The 19,942-nt window shown below is 46.2% G+C and overlaps 1 protein-coding gene across 1 annotated transcript in view; it reads right to left on the reverse strand.

Moving 5' to 3' along the window:
* Positions 1-9,615: 9,615 nt before the first annotated feature.
* Positions 9,616-19,942, reverse strand: part of GNG4 (G protein subunit gamma 4) — a 32,110-nt gene continuing 21,783 nt past the window's right edge. The window contains exon 2 of the mRNA XM_022553186.2: positions 9,616-12,901. Within this exon, the coding sequence (XP_022408894.1) occupies positions 12,773-12,901 (129 nt within the window). The 3' untranslated portion in view covers positions 9,616-12,772. The remainder of the gene's footprint in view (positions 12,902-19,942) is intronic.

Here is a 19,942-nt window from a genome sequence, read left to right on the forward strand (position 1 = left end):
CCCCAAACATGGGAAACACCTGGAGAAGGTCCTGGGCACTTTGCTTCTTTCTCTCTCCACTTTCCATCCACCTGCTTCCTCCAGGTAAGAGTATTCTCAGCTCCTTGAGGACATGTGAGCACACAGCCACCTGGAGGGTCACGGGGTCCAGCATGGGTCCATGTGCCCGGCTCCGAGAGTACTCAGCTCCTGTGTTAACAAAGATCAACTTAGGAGGAGGACAGAGAAAATGGAGGTCAGGTTGGGGGGGGGGGGAATAATCACATGATTTTCAGTCCTCTCCCCTTACTGTGGTGGCCGTGAGGGTCCAAAATGCAAATCTGAAAAACAACAACAAAAATGCAAATCAGACTTTGTCACACCCCTTCCCCAAACTCTCTGTGGCTCTCTGTTGCTCTCCACGAAAAGTTCACACTCCCTGCCTCGGTTTACCTGACCCCTCATCACCACCCTCTCTCATGTCCCCGTTGGCCACTTCTAACTCCTCGTCCAGGGCTCCCAAACTGCCTGGAGCTCCCAGACCACCCTCCCACCGCGGACTTTTGTTTCTGCGTTTGTCGGGTCCTCGGCCAGCTCTCTGTTCCTACAGCTCTTTCGCCTGGCTAATTCCTACTTATTTTTCAAGTCTTAGCAGAAATGGAGCATTGACCATGAAGCTAATGACAATGAAGCTTCAAGGTCTGTGCCAAGCCCTTGTACCTAATTTGTAAGCTGGTATAACTTTTCTTAAAGTGGGTCTGCCGAGGTGTATAAGCCTTAGTTAGGCGTCACAAAACGACTCTCTTTCTGGATCTCAGGGTATACAATCCCACCTTCCTAACTCCTTAAAATGGGGATCTTGATCTTGATCTCCTACATGAGTCCACTGATCCCACCCCACCCCTCCCCTCCCCTCCCCCATCAACAGCCCTGCCCATGACAGCCTACAGACCATTTTGGCCTGAAACTCTGTAAAGAAAAGGAATCTCACCTGTCTTTGCCGTTTGAGTGCCAAGCTACAAAGTGCATAGTAGATAGTAAATAAAAATGTGGCGAATATAGGCATACCTCAGTCATTGTGTTTCGCGTTCTTCCGCTTTGCAGGCATTGCCTTATTTTTGTTTGTTTGTGTGTTTTTTACAAATTGAAGGTTTAGGGCAATCTTGCGTCAAGCAAGTCTATCCGTGCTATTTTTCCAACAGCATTATTTTTTTTACTAAGGTATGGACACTTTTTTTAGACATAATGCTATTGCACACTTAATAGACTACAGTATAGTGTAAACATAACTTTTATTTGTACTGAGAAACCAAAAAAATCGTGTGACTCGCTTTATTGCAGTGGTCTGGGACCCAACCCACAATATCCCTGAGGTGTGCCTGTATATGCCCTTCATAAGCTGATTTGGGGAAACAGTGCCTTTTCTGCTTCCCAGGGTATTCCATAAAACCTCTGACAGGAATGAAGAGTGGGGACTAGCAAGAAGAAAGCTCCAGAACATTGCCCTGGGAGGTGTCTGCTGAGCGCTGCTGATTGTGTACCATTTCTTAGAGGTTAAAGGAATTTGTGGCAACTCCACAAATAAAGGCAGCTTCATTGTCTGCCCCACCATCTAAGGATCTCTCTGGAACGGGGCATTTTTTATGAAAAAATAGAAACAAAAGATACAGCATCTCTTCACACTTAAGGGCTGTCCAATTTGCCAATTTTTCTTCCTCTGAGAGTTCATTACATTATACAGTCTTTTCCTTACTGAAGTCTCCAGTTAGAGCCGTTAGACACTTATTTACTCCTGATTGTGCCCGTGGCTCAGGTGAAGCTCTGGGGACAGTGGGGTCCTTTTCCTGTCTTCTTTTTACCCTTGTGAGTTATTCTTTCTAAAAAAAGCTAACATAGTGGTTGAGAACATTGTCTGAAGTCAGACTTGCTGGGTTCAAATCACAGTTCTTCCATTTACTGATCGTGTCCCGTGAACTCGAGCAAGTGACTTGATTGGCTAATGACAGCCAATTGTGAAATTTTCAGGAACATTGCAAGCCTGTTGATGTCATGTTGGTAACTTGACATCAGCCTTGAGGGTAGTATTTACACCATGGAAATTGGCAAATGCTGCAAATTGGTACCTGCCCCCTTCCCTAACCTGCTTATCGCCATTTACCAGCTCACCCCTGCTCAGTTTCTGCATCTATAAAATAGGAGTAGTAACAGTGAATACATCATGGAGAATTCTGGGAGAGTTGAGTTAAATATGCTTACTTGTGCTGGCAAATACTCAATAATTGTGAGCTGCTCTGGGTGTTTCTCCCATCTTACATGGTCCAGAGCTTTTATGCCATTACTTCAAACACTGTACCGGCCAGATCCAGCACATACATTGGTACATTTTAAGAAAATCACTTAGGGCTTCCCTGGTGGCACAGTGGTTGGGAGTCCGCCTGCCAACGCAGGGGACGCAGGTTCGTGCCCCGGTCCGGGAAGATCCCGCATGCCGCGGAGCGGCTGGGCCCGTGAGCCATGGCCACTGAGCCTGCGCGTCCGGAGCCTGTGCTCCGCAACGGGAGAGGCCACGACAGTGAGAGGCCCACGTACTGCAAAAAAAAAAAAAAAAAAAAAAAATCACTTAGATTAATTAGTGCCTTAAAACAACTAGCTCATAATTGATAGAAAATGTGTGGTCTAATGTTTATGAGGCAGACACTGATGATAATAAAATTAGAATTCTTCTAAGTCTAGCATTGATTACTTTTGTTATATACATTTCCTTTGGCTAGCTGTTAGAAAGAATTTCTTCTTTGGAATTTCTATTCTTCTTCTCCCAATTAAAGCAAAGGCTCTAAAGATAGTTTATTACAGCATTTGGTAGTTCAGTAAACAAATGTGTTCTAAAAAATGGAAATAGCTGTGTTGAAGTAAAACTGCTGATAATTCACGTTAATTATATACAAGTTAGTCAAGACTTTGGTGAGCAAATAAACTCTTGGTAACGTATTGCTGTTATCTGAGGGCTAAAAATATATCTTATAACTATCTGATCACTACTGAATTAATCACATATGTGTATTTAAATATAAATATTCTACTAGCAAAGCTTAAGTTCAATGCTTTCTTAAATGAGTCCTTCATTTATCCTCAGTAGATTTGGGGGAACTTATTTTCTCTTAGTTTTCATGATTAGTGGAATATGTTTATTTTAATTTAACTTTATCAGCATTTGCATCATAGGAAGAAAGTGTTATTAATGGAGAGTCGATCATCACAAGATCATTATAGATTCTGCACCCAGGATACTTTGTATTGGAGAACGTCTTCAACCAAGATGCTTAGAAGTTCATCTCTTCAAACAGTGCCCCTCTTCAGAAAAAAATATAGAGCCTGCTTGTATGATGTTTACAAAATGCCAGCTGTCAACATGGAGAAAGATAACGGCATTTGGAGGACATGGAATCCTGTTTCCTTTTCAAGATACTCTGATGTCAACCTTGCTTGCTTCTGGGAATCCTTTTTCTTGCAGCAGTAAACCTTTCCCAAGCCTTTCTCTGTTAGTGGAGTTGAGTCCGGCTTCAGCAATAAGTTTCAGGATAATTAATATAAATAGGTGTCTCCTTCTCCATAGGCAGGAAAGGACATTCCCAGAGGATGTTGGCCGCCCCCGGAAAAGTTTTTCTCCTACTTTTCCCTCCTCCTGCTTTTTCTGGTCCCCAGAGTTGGGCTTCCTGAGTCCCATACAGTCAGTTCCAATCTGTGCTCAAGTAGCCTTGCCCTCATGTGTAGACTTTTATCCCCATTCCGTCCTGATGAGGCTGACTTGGAAAATAGTACCTGTCACCTGGCTGAAATCTGTGACATTCTTCTGAACATGTCCACCACCTCTTCTGCTCATGAGGCTTCTGCCCTGGGGTCCCCAGGCCTGAATTCTCTTGCCTCTGGTGTGTCCCAGTTTGCAGGACTAGGCTTCTACTGTGGTCTCTACCCCGAATTCTTTTCTGGCAAATTTTAGTTCTCCAGACATTACATGAATCCAGATCTTACACTAACCAGGCCCGTAACAACTGGGGCTTGGCCCTGTGATCTGCCCTGTGGCTTCCTCCCAGCTATCTGAAGGCATATGTGTCCCCTGCCCCCATGTCTCCTGTCCCCCATGATGACTGACCACCTGCTGGGATTCTTCAGCATCACTTGCATCCTGTGACCCCTGTTCAGCTGCCCACTATTTTCATTTGAACCCTTGGTTATCGACTATCAATATTTCCCACTTACTCTAAAGGGCAGTATAGCAAAGTGGTTAAAGCATGTACTCTGGCACTACACTTCCTGGGTTCCAGCTTTGCCTGTTCCTACTCAGGTGACAAGACAGTCACTCCACTTCTTTGTACCTCATTTTGCCATCTTTAAAATGGGCGTAATCATAGTACTCTAAGGCTTGTTAAGAGGAGCTAGAAAGTGATACTTGCAAAGTGCTTAGAAGGTGGATTGGCACCTGGTAAGCTCTATATAAAAATTTGAAAATGGAAAAAAATTTTTAAATAAATAAAACATTTTGTAAGCTGAAAAATAAAAATTGAAAATGGTATTAGTTATGGGACTTCCCTGGCAATCCAGTGGTTAAGACTTTGAGTTCCGGTGCATCCATCCACAGATTGGATGGCTTAAACAACAGACATTTATTTTCTCACAGTTCTGCAGGATAGAAGTCCAGGATCAAGGTGTTGGCAGGAGTGGTTCCTTCTAAGGTGTCTCCGCTTGGCTTGCACGTGGCTGTCTCCTTGTGTCCTCACACGGTCTTCCCTCTGTGTGTGTCTGTGTCCTAATCTCTTCTTATAAGGACACCACTCATACTGTATCAGGTCCCACCCTAAAGGCCTCATTTTGATTTGACTTACCTCTATAAAGACCCTGTCTTCAAATATAGTCACATTCTGAGTTACTGGGGGTTAGAACATCAACATATGAATTTTAGGGAGACACAATTCAGTCTGTAACAATAATTAAGTGATTTGTGCCTGGACAGTGACAAGCCCCTGACTCTCCCTGGCAGAACCCCTGGCTGCTTTCTCCAACCATCTCTCCTCCAGCATCCGGCCGGGACAGCAGGGGGACCTTCCTCACCAGCCCAGCCTGGCCTACAAGAGCCCTTCCTCCATGCCCTGTGTGACCTGGCATCACAGAGCAGGAGTCCAGCCTCTGCTATCTCGGTCCATTGTGTATTTGTTCAAAATTGTCAGAGGTAAAAACCAGGAGAAGATAACACAGAAAAATCAGCTCACCACACAAAGACAGCACTACCTGGTCGTAGTTAGAAAGTTCTGGCCATCAGAGAGACCCTTAATGGTTTACTTCCTTGGGTGAATACTGTGGTCCCTCAGAGACCCTGAATGTTTTACCAAGCAAATATTTTGACCTCCTTCAGATGAATATTATTATTGCCTTTTTAAATACCAATTCTGAAGTTTGCAAACTTACAGCTATAGGCTTGACCACCTGCTCCATTGGTCATTATCACAAGGTCCACCTTCCCTGTCTGCCATGAGGCCCCTTCTCCACAAGGCTGTTCCTGGAATGTGAGCCTCCTACGTTGTATTTATGTATAAATAAGCCTGGAATTTTGATGTATCAAGGTACTGGAGTATGATAAGTGCTCAGCTACTGGCTGGTAAGTTTTACCTTCTCTCCTTCCTTTGGTGCATTTTTGGTAAATGACAAAGTCTTATTTTAAATACTGAAACTGGTCTTGTTTCTATAATAAATGAAAAAGGCTTATTTTAAGTTCTGAAGCCGGTTTTGTTTCCACAATAATAAAAGATACATACAGTCAGTCCCTATTTATCGAGCATGCGTTATGTCCCAGGCAATAACGTTAAGTATAACGTTATTCCATTGAATTCCTCTGAAATAGGTGTTGCTCGCTCATTTTACTAGATGAGGAAATGAAAGCTCAGAGCAGTGGCAGAGCTAGTTAGTGGCAGAGCCAGGATTTGAACCTGAGTTCCTCTGACTCCATGACCCAGGCTCCTTGGCACTCTGTTTTAGCGTGTGTGTGTGTGTGTGTGTGTGTGTTTGTCTCCCAAATACCTCCTGGCTCAATCATTATTTGTTGACCAAGTGGGGCCTCTCCTTTCTTCTTGCATTTTCTTGTTCCCATGTAATTTTCACTGCAGCAAGATGTGCCGATGCCGATCTGTACTTCTGAGTATAAGAGACCAGGCAGAGCTAAGATGAAACAATAGCTTATTTGATCAGAAAACAAGTGGCATCAACTACAAGGCACCGACTTCATCAGGGGCAATGGTTTCTTATATTCTGCCTGGGGATTGGTTTCTACGTAAAACTGAGTTAAATGAAGTTTAATTTAACTTAAAAACAAAAAGACAGAATATAACAAATGTAAAAGCTCCAAGTAAATGATAAGAATTTTCCAAATGCTTTGGAAGGAAAAGTCAGAGAACTAGTACTTATGCACACACCTGGCCATGGTAATAATAGGTCACTTTTGTCACAGGAACACTTCAATACCCCGTAACTCCAAACAATGGGCATCAGGCATGAACTAAGCTAATGTTCCCTTCATGCTTCACGGGGACAATGTTTCTTTCCTCCTCAAGCTGTTCTTTCATCACTTACCCAGGAGCTGCCCTCCCCTGGCCTGAATTACTACAATTAAACCAGCGTTCAGCTGCACAGCGTGAGGTGGGTTTATAGCATGCAGGTACTTTATGGTTTTTAAATGGCCAGAGAGCACAATCATACTATAAACTCAAGAGCATTCTCCCTGGCTTCCAAGTAGCTTTTTAAAAAAAAAATGTGGGGTGGAGGATATGAAAACCTTTTGCCTCTTAGACTCCTTGATTTCACTACAGGCGCTGTAGCGGTGGTAAGTCAGGAGGACTGATTGGGATTCAAATCCAGTCACTTAGTACCTGTCTGATCTTGGGCGAGTTACTTAATTTGAATTTAGCTTCCTGATTTACATTTGAGGAATATACATCTCCAGAATGAGGATAATTAATCTTACAACACAATTGTTGTGAGGGTTAGAACGTGAACTCCTTGGCTGGGTACATTTTTTTCTTTGCAATAAACGATCCACATGTAAGCACTCAACAAATAAACGGTTTCCCTCACTCCTTCCCTTAGTTACTATGTCAGCGTTTTCTGAGGGCTCATCTGCACTGGTTTGCAGCTTATGAGAACCTCTAAGGAGAAGCGCTCAGGGTCACAAAGGGGACTGGTAGTGACTTGCACTCATTCATTGGGATAATACTTATCGGGTGCCCGTCATGTGCCAGGTGATATGTTAGGTGCCGGGGATAAAAACCTCTGCCCTCATGGCGTTGACGGCATAGTCAGGGAGGGAGATGGGCACTGAGCGATCACTTGTACACATGTAAAACCGCAGCAATGACAGATGGCTTCACAGCACAGGAAGGACGTATAAACAGATTTGACTTGGTCAGAGAGTTCAGGGAAGGCTTGCACCTGCGGAGTTGAGATCTGAAAAATAAGTCGACCTGGCCAAGAGAGGAATGAGGAACGTGCTAGGCCAAGGAAGCAGCAGATGCAAAGATCCTGTGGCAGCAGGGAACAGGGCTAGTGAGGTACGCTTGAATAACGGCCAGTGTGGATGGAGCACAGGGTTTTGCGGGGAGTGAGGTGTGAAAGGGACTCTGGTGAGAAGTAGGGCCAGAGCTGGCGGGGCCTCGGAGGCCACTGTGTCACTGGGGAAATCTCTTTTTCCTTTAAATTTATTTTATTGAAGTATATTTGATTTGCAATGTTGTGTTACTTTCTGCTGTACAGCAAAGTGACTCAGTTATACATATATGTACCTATATATATATTCACTTTAATATTCTTTTCCATTATGGTTTATCATAGGCTACTGAAGTACAGTTCCCTGTGCTATCCAGTAGGACCTTGTTGTTTATCCATTTTAAAGGTAAGTGGTCACGATAACTCCAGCATTTGGTTAACTACCATGCACGGTCCTGAACATCTTACAAGTCAGTAACTTATTTACAGCTAATGCAGAATCAAGTGTAAGGGTTTTATTAGAAACTGGATGGGTTGTCAGGTGTTGACCAGTGGGAGTTATCACCAGCTCATCCACACGTACCTCCAGAAACACTGAAACTGGGCAGACAGCCAGCTTGTCCTCCACCCTTGCTGCTCTGGCTGTGTGTCCCAGGGAGGGCAGAGTGGCGTGCCCCCGAGAGATGGAGCTGAAGCATGGGGCGGGGTGGAGAGCTTCGCTTGGGTCCTCCGTAAAACCTGGTGTCTTCTTGCCACCCTGAAGAGGTGAAGGAGATGGAGGTGTAGGTCAGTTCTGTCTAATCTATGGCAACCATGTTCTTCTCAGGTCAAAACACTAATTGTTCTGTGCTTTTTTTGTTGTTGTGGTTGTTTTGGCCTTGCTGCTCGTCTTGTGGGATCTTAGTTCCCTGACCAGGGATTGAAGCAGGGCCACACCAGTGACGGTGCTGAGTCCTAACCACTGGACCTCCAGGCAATTCCCCAAACACTAGTTGTTATCATTAGTTTCATGTCAAATTGGAACAGTCATCAGAACAAAATTCCTTCTGACCTTTGCTTTGCTCCCCTCCCACAGCTCCCTTGGAGGGAGGCTGCTGACAATTCAGACTCACTGTTGAGTTCTGTGGGCCTGGCGCTCGGAATCAAAGGTAAGACCTGTGGATTCATGTAGCAGGAGTCCCAGCATGAAGCCACTCTGTGATCACCCTGGGATTCAACGTTTCAGAACTGCAAGAAGGAGAATGCTGAGGCCACCTGGGAGCTGAGAGCCAAGGAGACAGCCCTGGGGGACCTCGGACTCAGTCAGAAGTTTGGAAGGGGGCCCAGTGCCCCCGCAGGTGGGGGCAGAGTTGAGGGAGCCATGTTTGCTTCAGTGTATTTGGGAGACCGGGTTGCATTCAGAAGATGCATCATCACAAAGCCAGCTGGTGCCTGTAGCAGCTCCTTCCCCCAGAGGCGGTGTCTGTTTTTGTGGCCGGCCATTCACTCCAGTGGTCGGAAGGCAGGAGAGGCTCAGGGTAGGTCACCGGCCTCACTGACAGAGGCTGAGCCGAGTGGGAAATCCCAGGAGGATTTCTCACTGTTCTCCCCAAAGATACAGATCCCACGCACGGCACTCACATGCCCCATTCACGGGCAACCGTCTGCGTTGTGCTGAGAGCTATTCTCTGTCCAGAGAGCTGTGGATTACAAGTATTTTGTATTTCAGAATGTTGTTAAATACACTTAAATGCCCCTCTAATGATGTTATACCTAAACAGGAGTAAAAAGTTGAGCAAAGTGCCCCCCCAAAAAAGGAAAAACAATAACCATAGGATTCTCCATTGCTAGGCACAAAACCAACTTTTTATTGAAGTACAACATCCATACAGAAAAGGGCACAAACCACAAGTGTACAGCTCGAAGAATTTTCACAAACTAGATACGCCCAGGTGACCAGCAACCCGATCAAGGGACAGAAGGTCCGAGAATCTCCCTTGTGCCCGTCTGGTTACCATCCCCCCAAGAGTAACTCATATCCCTACTTGCAACAGCAGAAGTGAACTTTGCCGGCTTTGACACTTGATATAAATGGAACCATACAGTACGAACTTGGCTCCTCTCATGAGACTTACGTGGTGCCGTGCGGGTGGCTGCAGGAGCACCCCTTCTCCTTGCTGTGTAGGACTTCACTGTGCAAATATACCATAATTTATCCATTCAACATGGGCATCTGGGTACTTTCCAGTTCGGGGTTATTATGAACAGTGCTTCTGTGAACATTCTAGTACATTTCTTTTGGTGAATATACATACACATTTCTGTTGGGTAGAGGAGTGGAGTTTTTAGGTCATATGATATGTACATTCAACCCAAGCTATTTCACAGAAGAATGAGGAATTTATTGGACAGAGCTTGGCGGCTCACAGAATTGACAGAAAGCTAGAAAGGAGACCTGGGAAGATGGGTGGGGACCAAGAAACGAAGCAGAAACGGTCTGCTCAGCACTCTGCCATCCCTGGACACTACTACCAGTGGACATGCCACCCCTACAGCCTGCCAATCCTAGACACTTCCCCTGCTGGACCACTGCCACCCCTGGACCACCACAGCTCCCATGAAACGAATCTCAGCATCCCTTAATTTCTGTGTCACCTGCACCAAGCTCACAATCCCAAGCATGGGAGTCCAAGGAGTTCACCCTGGGTCACTGGCCGGTCTGGTGCTGGAAAAGGGGATGCACCTGAGAGACAGAGAAGACCTCCCCACTTTGGCGTCCACTGTGCTGGGGGCACTGCATCCCTACATTTATACATAGGGGTGATTTCATGATTTCCCCCTTTAGGAAAGGGGTCAGGTGCTGGACAGCCAAGCTAGAAACACCATATGACGACTGCCCGCTACAGGCAGCTTCATCAGCTCCCGGCGATTGCTGGGGGCGAGGGGCTCATCCACATGTTTGCGTGTCTCACAGTGCATGTTCACGAACTTGCCTTTAAGGGCAGCAATGAGTTCAGGGATACGTTAAAAGGGGCAAGCCACACAAAACGCCATAGGTTTGGAAGGAAAAGGTGTAGTAAAAGGACAAAAGGCATCTCATGGAGGGATGCAAGGAAGAGAGGAGGAGAAGGAAAAAGAGGGAAAAAGTGGAGGCAGAATACGGAGGGATGCTGGAAATGAAAACAAAGGGGAGAAAGTTTGGTGAAGACTGTGGACCACAGAATAAACAGGTCCTGGTCATAAACCAAAACAGAGGAGGATTGGAAGTCCTATTATCACAGACAGCATACAATCCTGCTATAGTTTAAGCACACAGCTTCCTAACAACAGTGTTATTACCAGGGAGCTTTCATGAAACAAAGAATGGGTTTCAACAAAAGAAGCAAAGAATAAAAATGTACTAAAACCATTTATGAGGGTAGCAAGTCATTAATTGATCTGAAAATTACATTTGCCTCTTTGTAGGCGGTTTTACATGATTCCTCCAACTGAACCATGGATCTTTGAAGTCATGCGTTCTTCCCTATACTACAGCCTGGCATTTAGCACATTTGTTTTAAATGATAATCAGAGCTTTCATCTATGTAGCACCTCCCTCTGTCCTAGACAGAAAGGCAGGAGGAGTAACTACCATTATCCCCAGTTTGCAGGTTCCAGGCACAAAATGGCTTGCCCTACAGTGAAGCCACTGCCAGGGCCAGGAAGGGAGACAGTTTCCAAACAAACGGAACAGGACATACTTGGACAGAATGCTCTCTGCCCCTGTGGTTTATTCCCTTCCTTCATCCAGGGTGGTAGGAGTTTGTTTCAGGTGGGGCTTGCAAGTTTGTCTCAGAAAAATCGAGAGCCACCTAGCCTTCCATGGCAGCAGCCACGTTTCATCTTCCATGAGCTGCCAGAATACGGGCCCAACACGCCTGCTCCTGGCGAAGATGGGAAGAGAAGTGTGCTGCTGAGTGGACCCCAGCAACGGTGCTTTGTGGCATGTGGCTCGGGTTGTCTGCAGGTCTACCTACCTGCCTGCAAACAGGTAGGCCTGGAAGGCAGTGGAGCTCAGGGGCTCAGGTCCCAGTCTTCTGGCTCACCATCTACAACCTCGGGGAAACTACATGGTCTTTTTGTGCCTCAGTTTCCCCCTCTTTAGAACAGACTCTCACGGCATTTATTTATTGTTGGAGGACTAAATAAGTGGATACGTGTGAATGCTCTGATCAGTGGATGCTACGTGGTGAGCTGCTGCCTCTCACTCACTCCTCTGGGGCAGGGGCCACCCTGGTGAAACCCCACAGGACCCAGTGCTGTGCCCAGAAAAGGCCCTTATTTTTATTATTATTATTTTTTGGCCATGCCACACAACTTGTGGGATCTTAGTTCCCCAACCAGGGATTGAACCCGGGCCCCCTGCAGTGGAAACACAGGGTCCTAACCTCTGGACTGCCAGGGAAGTCCCCAGAACAGGCCCTTATTAATGCAGCCCATGCAGAGCAGGAGGCAGAATAGGAGGGAGCAGGATAAGGTGGCATTTGGAGAGAAGACATGTGCCCCTGGCCCGCCTGGCTGGCGCACATAAACAGATGTAATGGTGTGACATTTACAGTTAAGCTCACTCCAATATCCACCCAACACCTACATTTGTAGAAGGACCACCTCCAAAGGGATCAATGACAATCAGTGGGAAACAGGGGTCTGGACCCTCCATCAGGGGCTGGGCCACAAGGCCCCAGGATGACCCACGTTTAGAAAACCATCCGATGATGCAGGTTATTTCTTCTTTAAATGGGATGACAGAAAAGCAGGAAATAGAGAACTTGCAGAACTGCACTCTCCAGGAAGAGAGATGGAAACGTTACCCATATACTTCAGTTGGTCAAAATGATCTGATTTGACACTGAATGATCACGAATGGGGGACTGTTTTCTCTTCTCAATAAATTATCCACTTCTCAATAAATTATCCACTGAAATGTATACACTTCACCTATGTAACCTTGGGAATTGATGTTAAAAAAATTTAAGCCCTTAAACCCATACTTAGTTTTACTTGGCACATTTGTTATTTGGCTACAAAAATGTCTATTTCATTTTCTAATAATGAAAATAACATGAAAATGAAAAGAAAAAGTGAAATAGAATGCAGTGAAGAAAACCAGTGAAAAGAGGAGACAGGCCTGGGCAATCCTGGTTGGGCGGGGGTGGGTGTGGGCAGAGCTCCCTAAAGCTATGAGCATGCGCGGTCTCTACAAGGGATTTTACGGACCGGAAAGGAGACGTTTTCATAGCAAACGGAGTCAGAGGATGGTACAAAAGAACTTCTTCTCTCGGAAGGGGTTTTCTGACGCAGGCACTGGAATGAGGAGAGGGTCCTCCCGCACGTGAGCTTCACAGTACGCCAGGAGGTCCGCTGCTGCCTGGGAGACCTGGGGGCAGGGGGACACAGCACAGGTGCAGGGTTAGAGGCTGGTTCACGGTGGGTCTGAGGCAGAGGTGTCCATCTGGAGAGTGGACAAGCGCAAGGACAGGCTGTGTCATGTGCACCACCAACGACAAGGCCATTCCGTGGTCTGGAGAGTGGACTTGTGCAAACCCAGAGGAGACAGGTTTTGAAACATGCTTCCAAGGAAATGTGATAGAGAAGAACAAACATGACTCCATATGGGATCTGTTCCTTTAGCTCTAACCCTTGTGCTCTGTTTCCTGTGCTTAGTCATGCTGGCTCTGCACCTTCTGTAAAGAATGTTGCCTGTAGCCTGAAATATAGAGGAGAGCCTATTCTCAAAGCTCTGACCTTTAAAGGTAAAACACCTTTCCATTCATATAGAGATAAAAAGTTGCAGAACAGAGGACAACAGTTGTCTTGTTGGAGGTTTAAAGGAACACCGTGACCTGCCCTATGGGGACAGGTGCAAAAACAAAAGATTCCTACATGAAGAAGTCTGCAACAACCAGCCACACCCCCTGCCCCTTTAGTATAAAAGAAGCCTGAATTCTCACTCCAGGGAAGATGGTTCTTTGGGACAGTAGTCCACCATCTTCTTGGTCTGCTGGCTTTCTGAATAAAGTCACCTTCCATGTCCCAACACCTCATCTCTCTATCTATTGGCCTGCTGTGCATCGAGCAGTACAAGCGTAGGCTAGGTAACACAAAGAGATGTCGCCTGGTGGTAGAGTAGAGCAACAGCGAGAGAGGAATGAGGGGCCAGCAGAAAGGTCCAGACAGCCTCGTCCTCCTCTCAACTGAGGGGTAAGTGGACGCTCCAGGCCAGGAGCCCCACCATTACTCTGCAAAACCATTTCTAGCAGGATAAAGCCGAGTGCTGGCTCAAGCCAAGCCAGTGTGACTGTAGTTATTATTGTCATTGTTTTATTGCAATCCACTCTCGTGACCAACACAGCCACTTATTCCTCCTCGACAGAACACAGATCATAAGCACATTGTATAGAATGCACATATAAGCACATGTTGAACTTGGAATGGCCACTCCCCTGAGGTGACAGTTGCTCCTGACCAGAACACCCTTTCCATTTTCCTTCCAGGCTTATCTGAAGCCTCCTGACACCTGGCAACTGTGGATCAAACTATCCCCCAGCTCAACTCCAGGAGTTCCAGGGGAGGAGTCGCTGGGAGAAGGCCAGGTGCCGAGAAGGATTCGCCAAGAGGAAGCTCATTTTGCCCGTGGTCTGTGTCACGTGTCTGGCAAATGAGTGGTCTGTGAATTAACATCCTGCCCCATTAGCTTGTGCTTATTAGAGGCTACAGGCCAGGGGAAGTATATAGCAGGCAAAGTTAATCCTTTTTGTACATTCAATGTCTAAATCTTCTCCAGAATGAAAAAACACTCCACAAGTGAATGAAAAATGTTTGAAAGCCCCAGTATGTACAAGCCATACACCTTCCATCAGGTTTTAAAAACTGGCCCATCTTCCAAAATTTTACAGAAATTCTTCTTCTGATTTCCAGCCCAGACCTACCTATTTTAGCAGTGCCTGGAATCCTACAAAGAATTCCAGTAGAGATATGTAATGAATTTTTCCTTTGAATGAAACAACTAAAAGTTGAGCCGATGAGTCAACCTAAGTCCTGACAAAGTCTACATTTGTTGGAAGTGTGGAATGGAGCATCAGGCTTCCCCATTCATCTCTGCCCCCAAGATGCCTGTGTGACCTTGGGTAAGTAACTCAAACTCTCTGAGCTTTAGTTTCTTCATTTGTCAGACTGGGTGAGTTAGAAATCTCCAAGATCCTGTTTACTCTAAACAGTCTATAATTTGAGCTCCAATAGCACCACGGCCATATTTTAGATCCTAAATAAATGGATATTGGGTTGAATGAGAATGGAGTTTGCAGTGATTTACAGGACACACATACAGGAATCTCCCAGGTGAGGCCACAAATATAGGCCTGCAGGGGGCCTGTGAAGCCATCACAAGGGACTAGAGCACATGAGCAGGGAAGCTGACTCCGAAGCCCACAAAGATGTGATGGACACACAAGAGAAGCAGAATCACAGGGTGAGCGCGTGGGCAGGGAGCTGAGAGACGGCGCTCGGCACACAGCACGCTGACTTCCACCTTCTGATCCAAAGCCAAGTGCTCTCCCCTGACTGCCTTAGTCACGATCCCCTACTCCCCATTCCAGGCTTCTCCCAGGGCCCAGAGAGGCATGGGGCCTTCTCCGTGGCCACCTTGTTAGGGTGACCACGGAAGTCATCCAGTGGCTTCTCTGGCAACCACTGCGAACTGGTCTACACTGCTGCCCAGGCCCACACACACAAGAGGGCGGCAGTCTTGGGACTTTCTTCCCCTAACAGCCACCTGTCCTCTTAGCTCTGACTTCAGTGGGCTCTTCCAGATGGTTCATTTAAGAATGTCTTAACATCCCCTCTCCAGTTTTCATTTTCCCCATCAATGTCATTTTTTGGGACATGCTTCCATTTGTTCTGAATTCTCTATAAACTTTATCATCTCATCTGGGAAGTATTTACTGAGTGTCCATCTTTTAGCTAATTGAGAGGGCACAGGGGAAAAAATAAGGCAGGATTTTTGTCCTCTAAAGATCTAACTGAGAAGAGCTAAAAAATTATAAAGTCACTAGAATAATCAGTATGTGCTAAAACGTCACAGGAGAATAGCTGCACACCACTGCAGGGCCATGAACAAGGGCAGGGAGACAGGGGTGTCTGAATACCCCATCCACTTCCACACAGGGGCAGTTACCTTGGTCAACCTGCCTCCTTTATCCAGAGGCTGGTCCCAGCCACATGAACCCAGAAACACGATTTTCTGGCATGCCAAGAATGGCTCATCTCCTGTGGCAGATCCATATTAAACAAGTTCAAGAGACAGCTGTATAAAACCATTAATAAGAACAATAGCTAACATTTACTGAGTGCTTATTATGTGCCAGGCCCTGTGCTAAATGCACCATCCTATGTATGACCTCATTTAATTCTTCTAAGTACTATTCTTTTTTTTTTTTTTTGCGGTACGCGGGCCTCTCACTGTTGTGGCCTCTCCCGTTGTGGAGCACGGGCTCCGGACGCGCAGGCTCAGCGGCCATGGCTCACGGGCCCAGCTGCTCCGCGGCATGTGGGATCTTCCCGGACCGGGGCACGAACCCGTGTCCCCTGCATCGGCAGGCGGACTCTCAACCACTGCGCCACCAGGGAAGCCCTAAGTACTATTCTTAAAGCCACTTTACAGACGAGGAAACTGATGCAGGAAAGTTAAGAAACTTGCCCAAGGTCATACAACTAGTAAGAGAGAGGACCAGAACTTGAAGCTAAGCAGTCTGGCCCCAGAAGCTAAATGCTGCAGCAGCTGCCTGGTCAACTGCTTATGAAAACTTTAACTGTAAGGTGACCTGGAAAGTTCTCGTCGGCTGGGCCAGCACACTCTCCTTGTAGACCAGCTACCTGGGAACTCACGTGACCAGTAGGAAAAGAGTCTTTCAACTAAAGTTTCTTAGGTCATTTGTTTAATCCAGGGACAGTCTTGCCAAGGAAACCCTAACAGGTGAGTGTCCTCAGCTGGGACTGGCTTTCTTCTCTCCGGGTGCTCTGGGGAGTGACTGGATGGACGCTGCCAATGTCACCCTGAGACTCCTCCCTCTAGGCTGTGACCTACATTACACGCTGTTAGAGAATTAAACAAGGACGCTATTACACTGAGTTGGCTCTAATTCCTTAGTAGCCTTCGTAAACTAACCAAAACCAAGAAGCCTTAGAACTTGAGAAAGTGAAACTTAAGACCAATCACAAACAGCCAGGTAGGTCTTCCCACCTGACACAACCGCTTAAGCTATACCTAATAGCTGCTTTGCTTCAGCATCTTCTCTATAAACACCTTGCCCTATGCCTGTCGGTGGACGGCTAACTACCTTTGGTTTGGCGTTGCCGGATTCGACTCCACGTATGCCTAAATAAACTCTTCAAAAATTTTAGTGCGCCTCAGTTTACCTATTAACAACACGATCCATCTGGTCCGAAGTTGGCTTGCTAACAACCAATCCCAACATTATAGCTTCCTTCCCCTTGATCAGTTTACATGTTCAGATCCATCCATCGTGGGTGGATTTGACGAGTGTAATTTCCCGGGAGCAACCGCAAGGGGGCGCTGCATCGCCAACCATCAGGCCAGGACATGGGAGGAGAGGGTTCAAAAAAATGGGGCGTGGGGGGACGCCCGCGGAGGCGAGATGGGGCTGGGTCTCCTTCCGGTCTCACAGGTGTGTATTTGCTCCCCTCCCAGCCCCGTGTCTACGACGCCCTGAAAACCATGTTGTTAATGTCTGGCCTCGCTAGCTCCAAGCAGGTCTAATTTAGGGATTTTTCTGTCACCTCCAAAGGTGACACTGCACTTGAGATGCCACAATTTTTCTTTCAAGAAAACAAGCTGTTCTTAGATTGCCTCCTTTTGTTGTTGTTGTTATTTTAGGATCACAGATGTGTTTGCTTAGTTATAACTGCATGCCTCTGGATTGCAGAGTCCTATCCGTGCACCTGTACAACAGGAATGAAATTGGAATCAAGTCAGTATTAGCGCCCAGTAATTGGCGCCCAGTTTAAGACCAAATGTGTGCGTCTGGGTTAGCTCCACGCAATTTTAGCTTCCTAGATGCACTCAGATTATTGGGAACACTGGACAGTATGGTATACAAGCGTGTAAGTCATCTTACAACAAAAGGGAGTCTTCCACCTTTTTCCACCTTCGCTATCAGCTTTATTTCATGCAGTGTCTAAGGTCCCTTTATTCCTGTATAGCCAAAATATCTTGGATAACCCCTGAAGTTTGTTGTAATGGGATCTGAAAAGATACACACATGTAATGAACACCTTTATAGTTTTTTTTTATATTTATATATATATAGGTATTTTTAAATTATTTATTTATTTATTTTTGAGTGCATTGGGTCTTCGTTGCTGTGCGCGGGCTTTCTCTAGTTGCGGCGAGCGGGGGCTACTCTTCACTGCGGTGCGCGGGCTTCTCCTTGCAGTGGCTTCTCCTGATGCGCAGCACGGGCTCTAGGCTCACGGGCTTCAGTAGTTGTGGCTCGCGGGCCCTAGAGTGCAGGGTCAGTAGTTGTGGCTCATGGGGTTAGTCGCTCCGCGGTATGTGGGATCTTCCCGGACCAGGGTTCGAACCCGTGTCCCCTGCATTGGCAGGCGGATTCTTAACCACTGAGCCACCAGGGAAGTCCCGTAATGAACATCTTAATGAGCCTTCCACATGAAAGGTGACATCCTAACACACAGTTTAGTATCCAGGCATTAATTAACCTAAATCTGCTCCTTAGATTGAAAGAGAGGGTTTCCTTAATCAGCCCTAGATTGATTTTTATGGTTGAAAGTTTCCTTCAGTGCATATAAAATATGGCTTGCAGACTTCACCATATCCCAGAAACATCTGCCATCTTTGAAACATAAAATAGACGATTCACTTTCAAAGGGAAAATTTTATTATGGTTGGAAATGTGAAACTCCCTTACTGTTTATGCTTTCTCATCAAGCCTGAAGTCTGCTCTGCCTAAAGGCCTCTGTTATGAAATGCCCAGAGAATTTTTGCCTCCTCTCCTTAGTACTGAAGTTACAAGATAACAGATGTTGAAAAGAATCAGCAGCCTGGGAACAACTGTGGAATTTTACCATTACACTGTAGAATAAAAGAGGTGATTGAAACAGCCCAAGTTAGCACATAATCCCGTTAGTTGCACTATAATTACAAGCTTCAATGATGGGGAGAAAATGTGGCAATTACTAAATCACATTCCTGGACAAGGCAGATGACATAATTACTATTCTGGCTGTGACACCCACTGCATTTACCCTTTGCATCTAAAGTGGAGCGACTCACACCTATTTCTCAGCAGTTCTGTTCCATTTAACAATACTACTTGGAATCAATTACAATCATCCTTGATGGCTCTGCCTGTTCCTCCCTCCACCCCAAGAAAACAAAGCAGGATTACAGTCAAGAGCACAGCCAGGTTGCAGCCTGCATTGTGCAATGGTATCTTTCACAAGGTCAAACTTGGTACACACTCCAACAGAAGAAATCATACGCCATTTATCCCTAGTAGAATCCTGAGGACATCACAGGTTTATGCCTCACCTCTAAGTCCTGAGCTAACACTACAGGGTGAATCCTTGTGAATTTTTTCTTTCTTCTAATGCTGGAGAGTATTTGAGATCAACATACCAGTTTTTAAGGGCATTCTCAAGATACTTCCAAATTATTATGCTATGGGCTGAATGTGTCTGTCCTCCCACCACCCCCCAAATTCACATGTTGAAGCCTAAGTCTCCAATGTGATGATATTTGGAGGTGGGGCTTTTGGTAGGTAATTAGGTCATGAGGGTTGAACCCTCATGAATGGGAATGAGACAGGCCTGGGACCTGGGACCCTTTGCTGAATGTTTGCACCTGGACAAACGTCTCCCCAAGCAACAGAGAAACTATAAGGGACTAAAAATAACTATACAAAGTGCAGTTGGGGAAAATTATGGACTAAAAGATACAAAAAGACCCAAAACCCAACTGCCACTTCTGCAGAGCTGGGAGCAGAAAAAAGGGTGTCAGAAGCAAAAGCAGGGTACTGCGCATGCCCCCTGCACACAGCACCACCAAGGGGTGGGCAAACCACCTAAGCCGCCCCTCCAGCCCGACCCCTGGACCTGCCCCTACCCTCACCCCATGTAAGTAACAAGCTCGCCCCCTGCCTCAGGGAGCAAGCAAGCAAGCAAGCAAGGGAACCTGTTACTTGCTCTCACCCCCACCCCCCAGCTGCAGCAGGGCCCCCAATAAAGCCTTGCCTGAATTTCTTGTCTGGCCTCTGATCAATTTCTATTGATTAAGGAGGCCAAGAACCCTGGTCGGTAACAGGATTAGTGCCCTTATGAGAGACATGAGAGAGAATCTCTCTCTCTCTCTCTCTCCCTTCCATGTGAGGTCATAGCAAGAAGG

Source organism: Delphinapterus leucas, chromosome 16 (genome assembly GCF_059928025.1).
Source record: "Delphinapterus leucas isolate spDelLeu-1000000601 "Yukka" chromosome 16, BTC_Dleu_Yukka2, whole genome shotgun sequence".
Classification (NCBI taxonomy): Eukaryota; Metazoa; Chordata; class Mammalia; order Artiodactyla; family Monodontidae; genus Delphinapterus; species Delphinapterus leucas.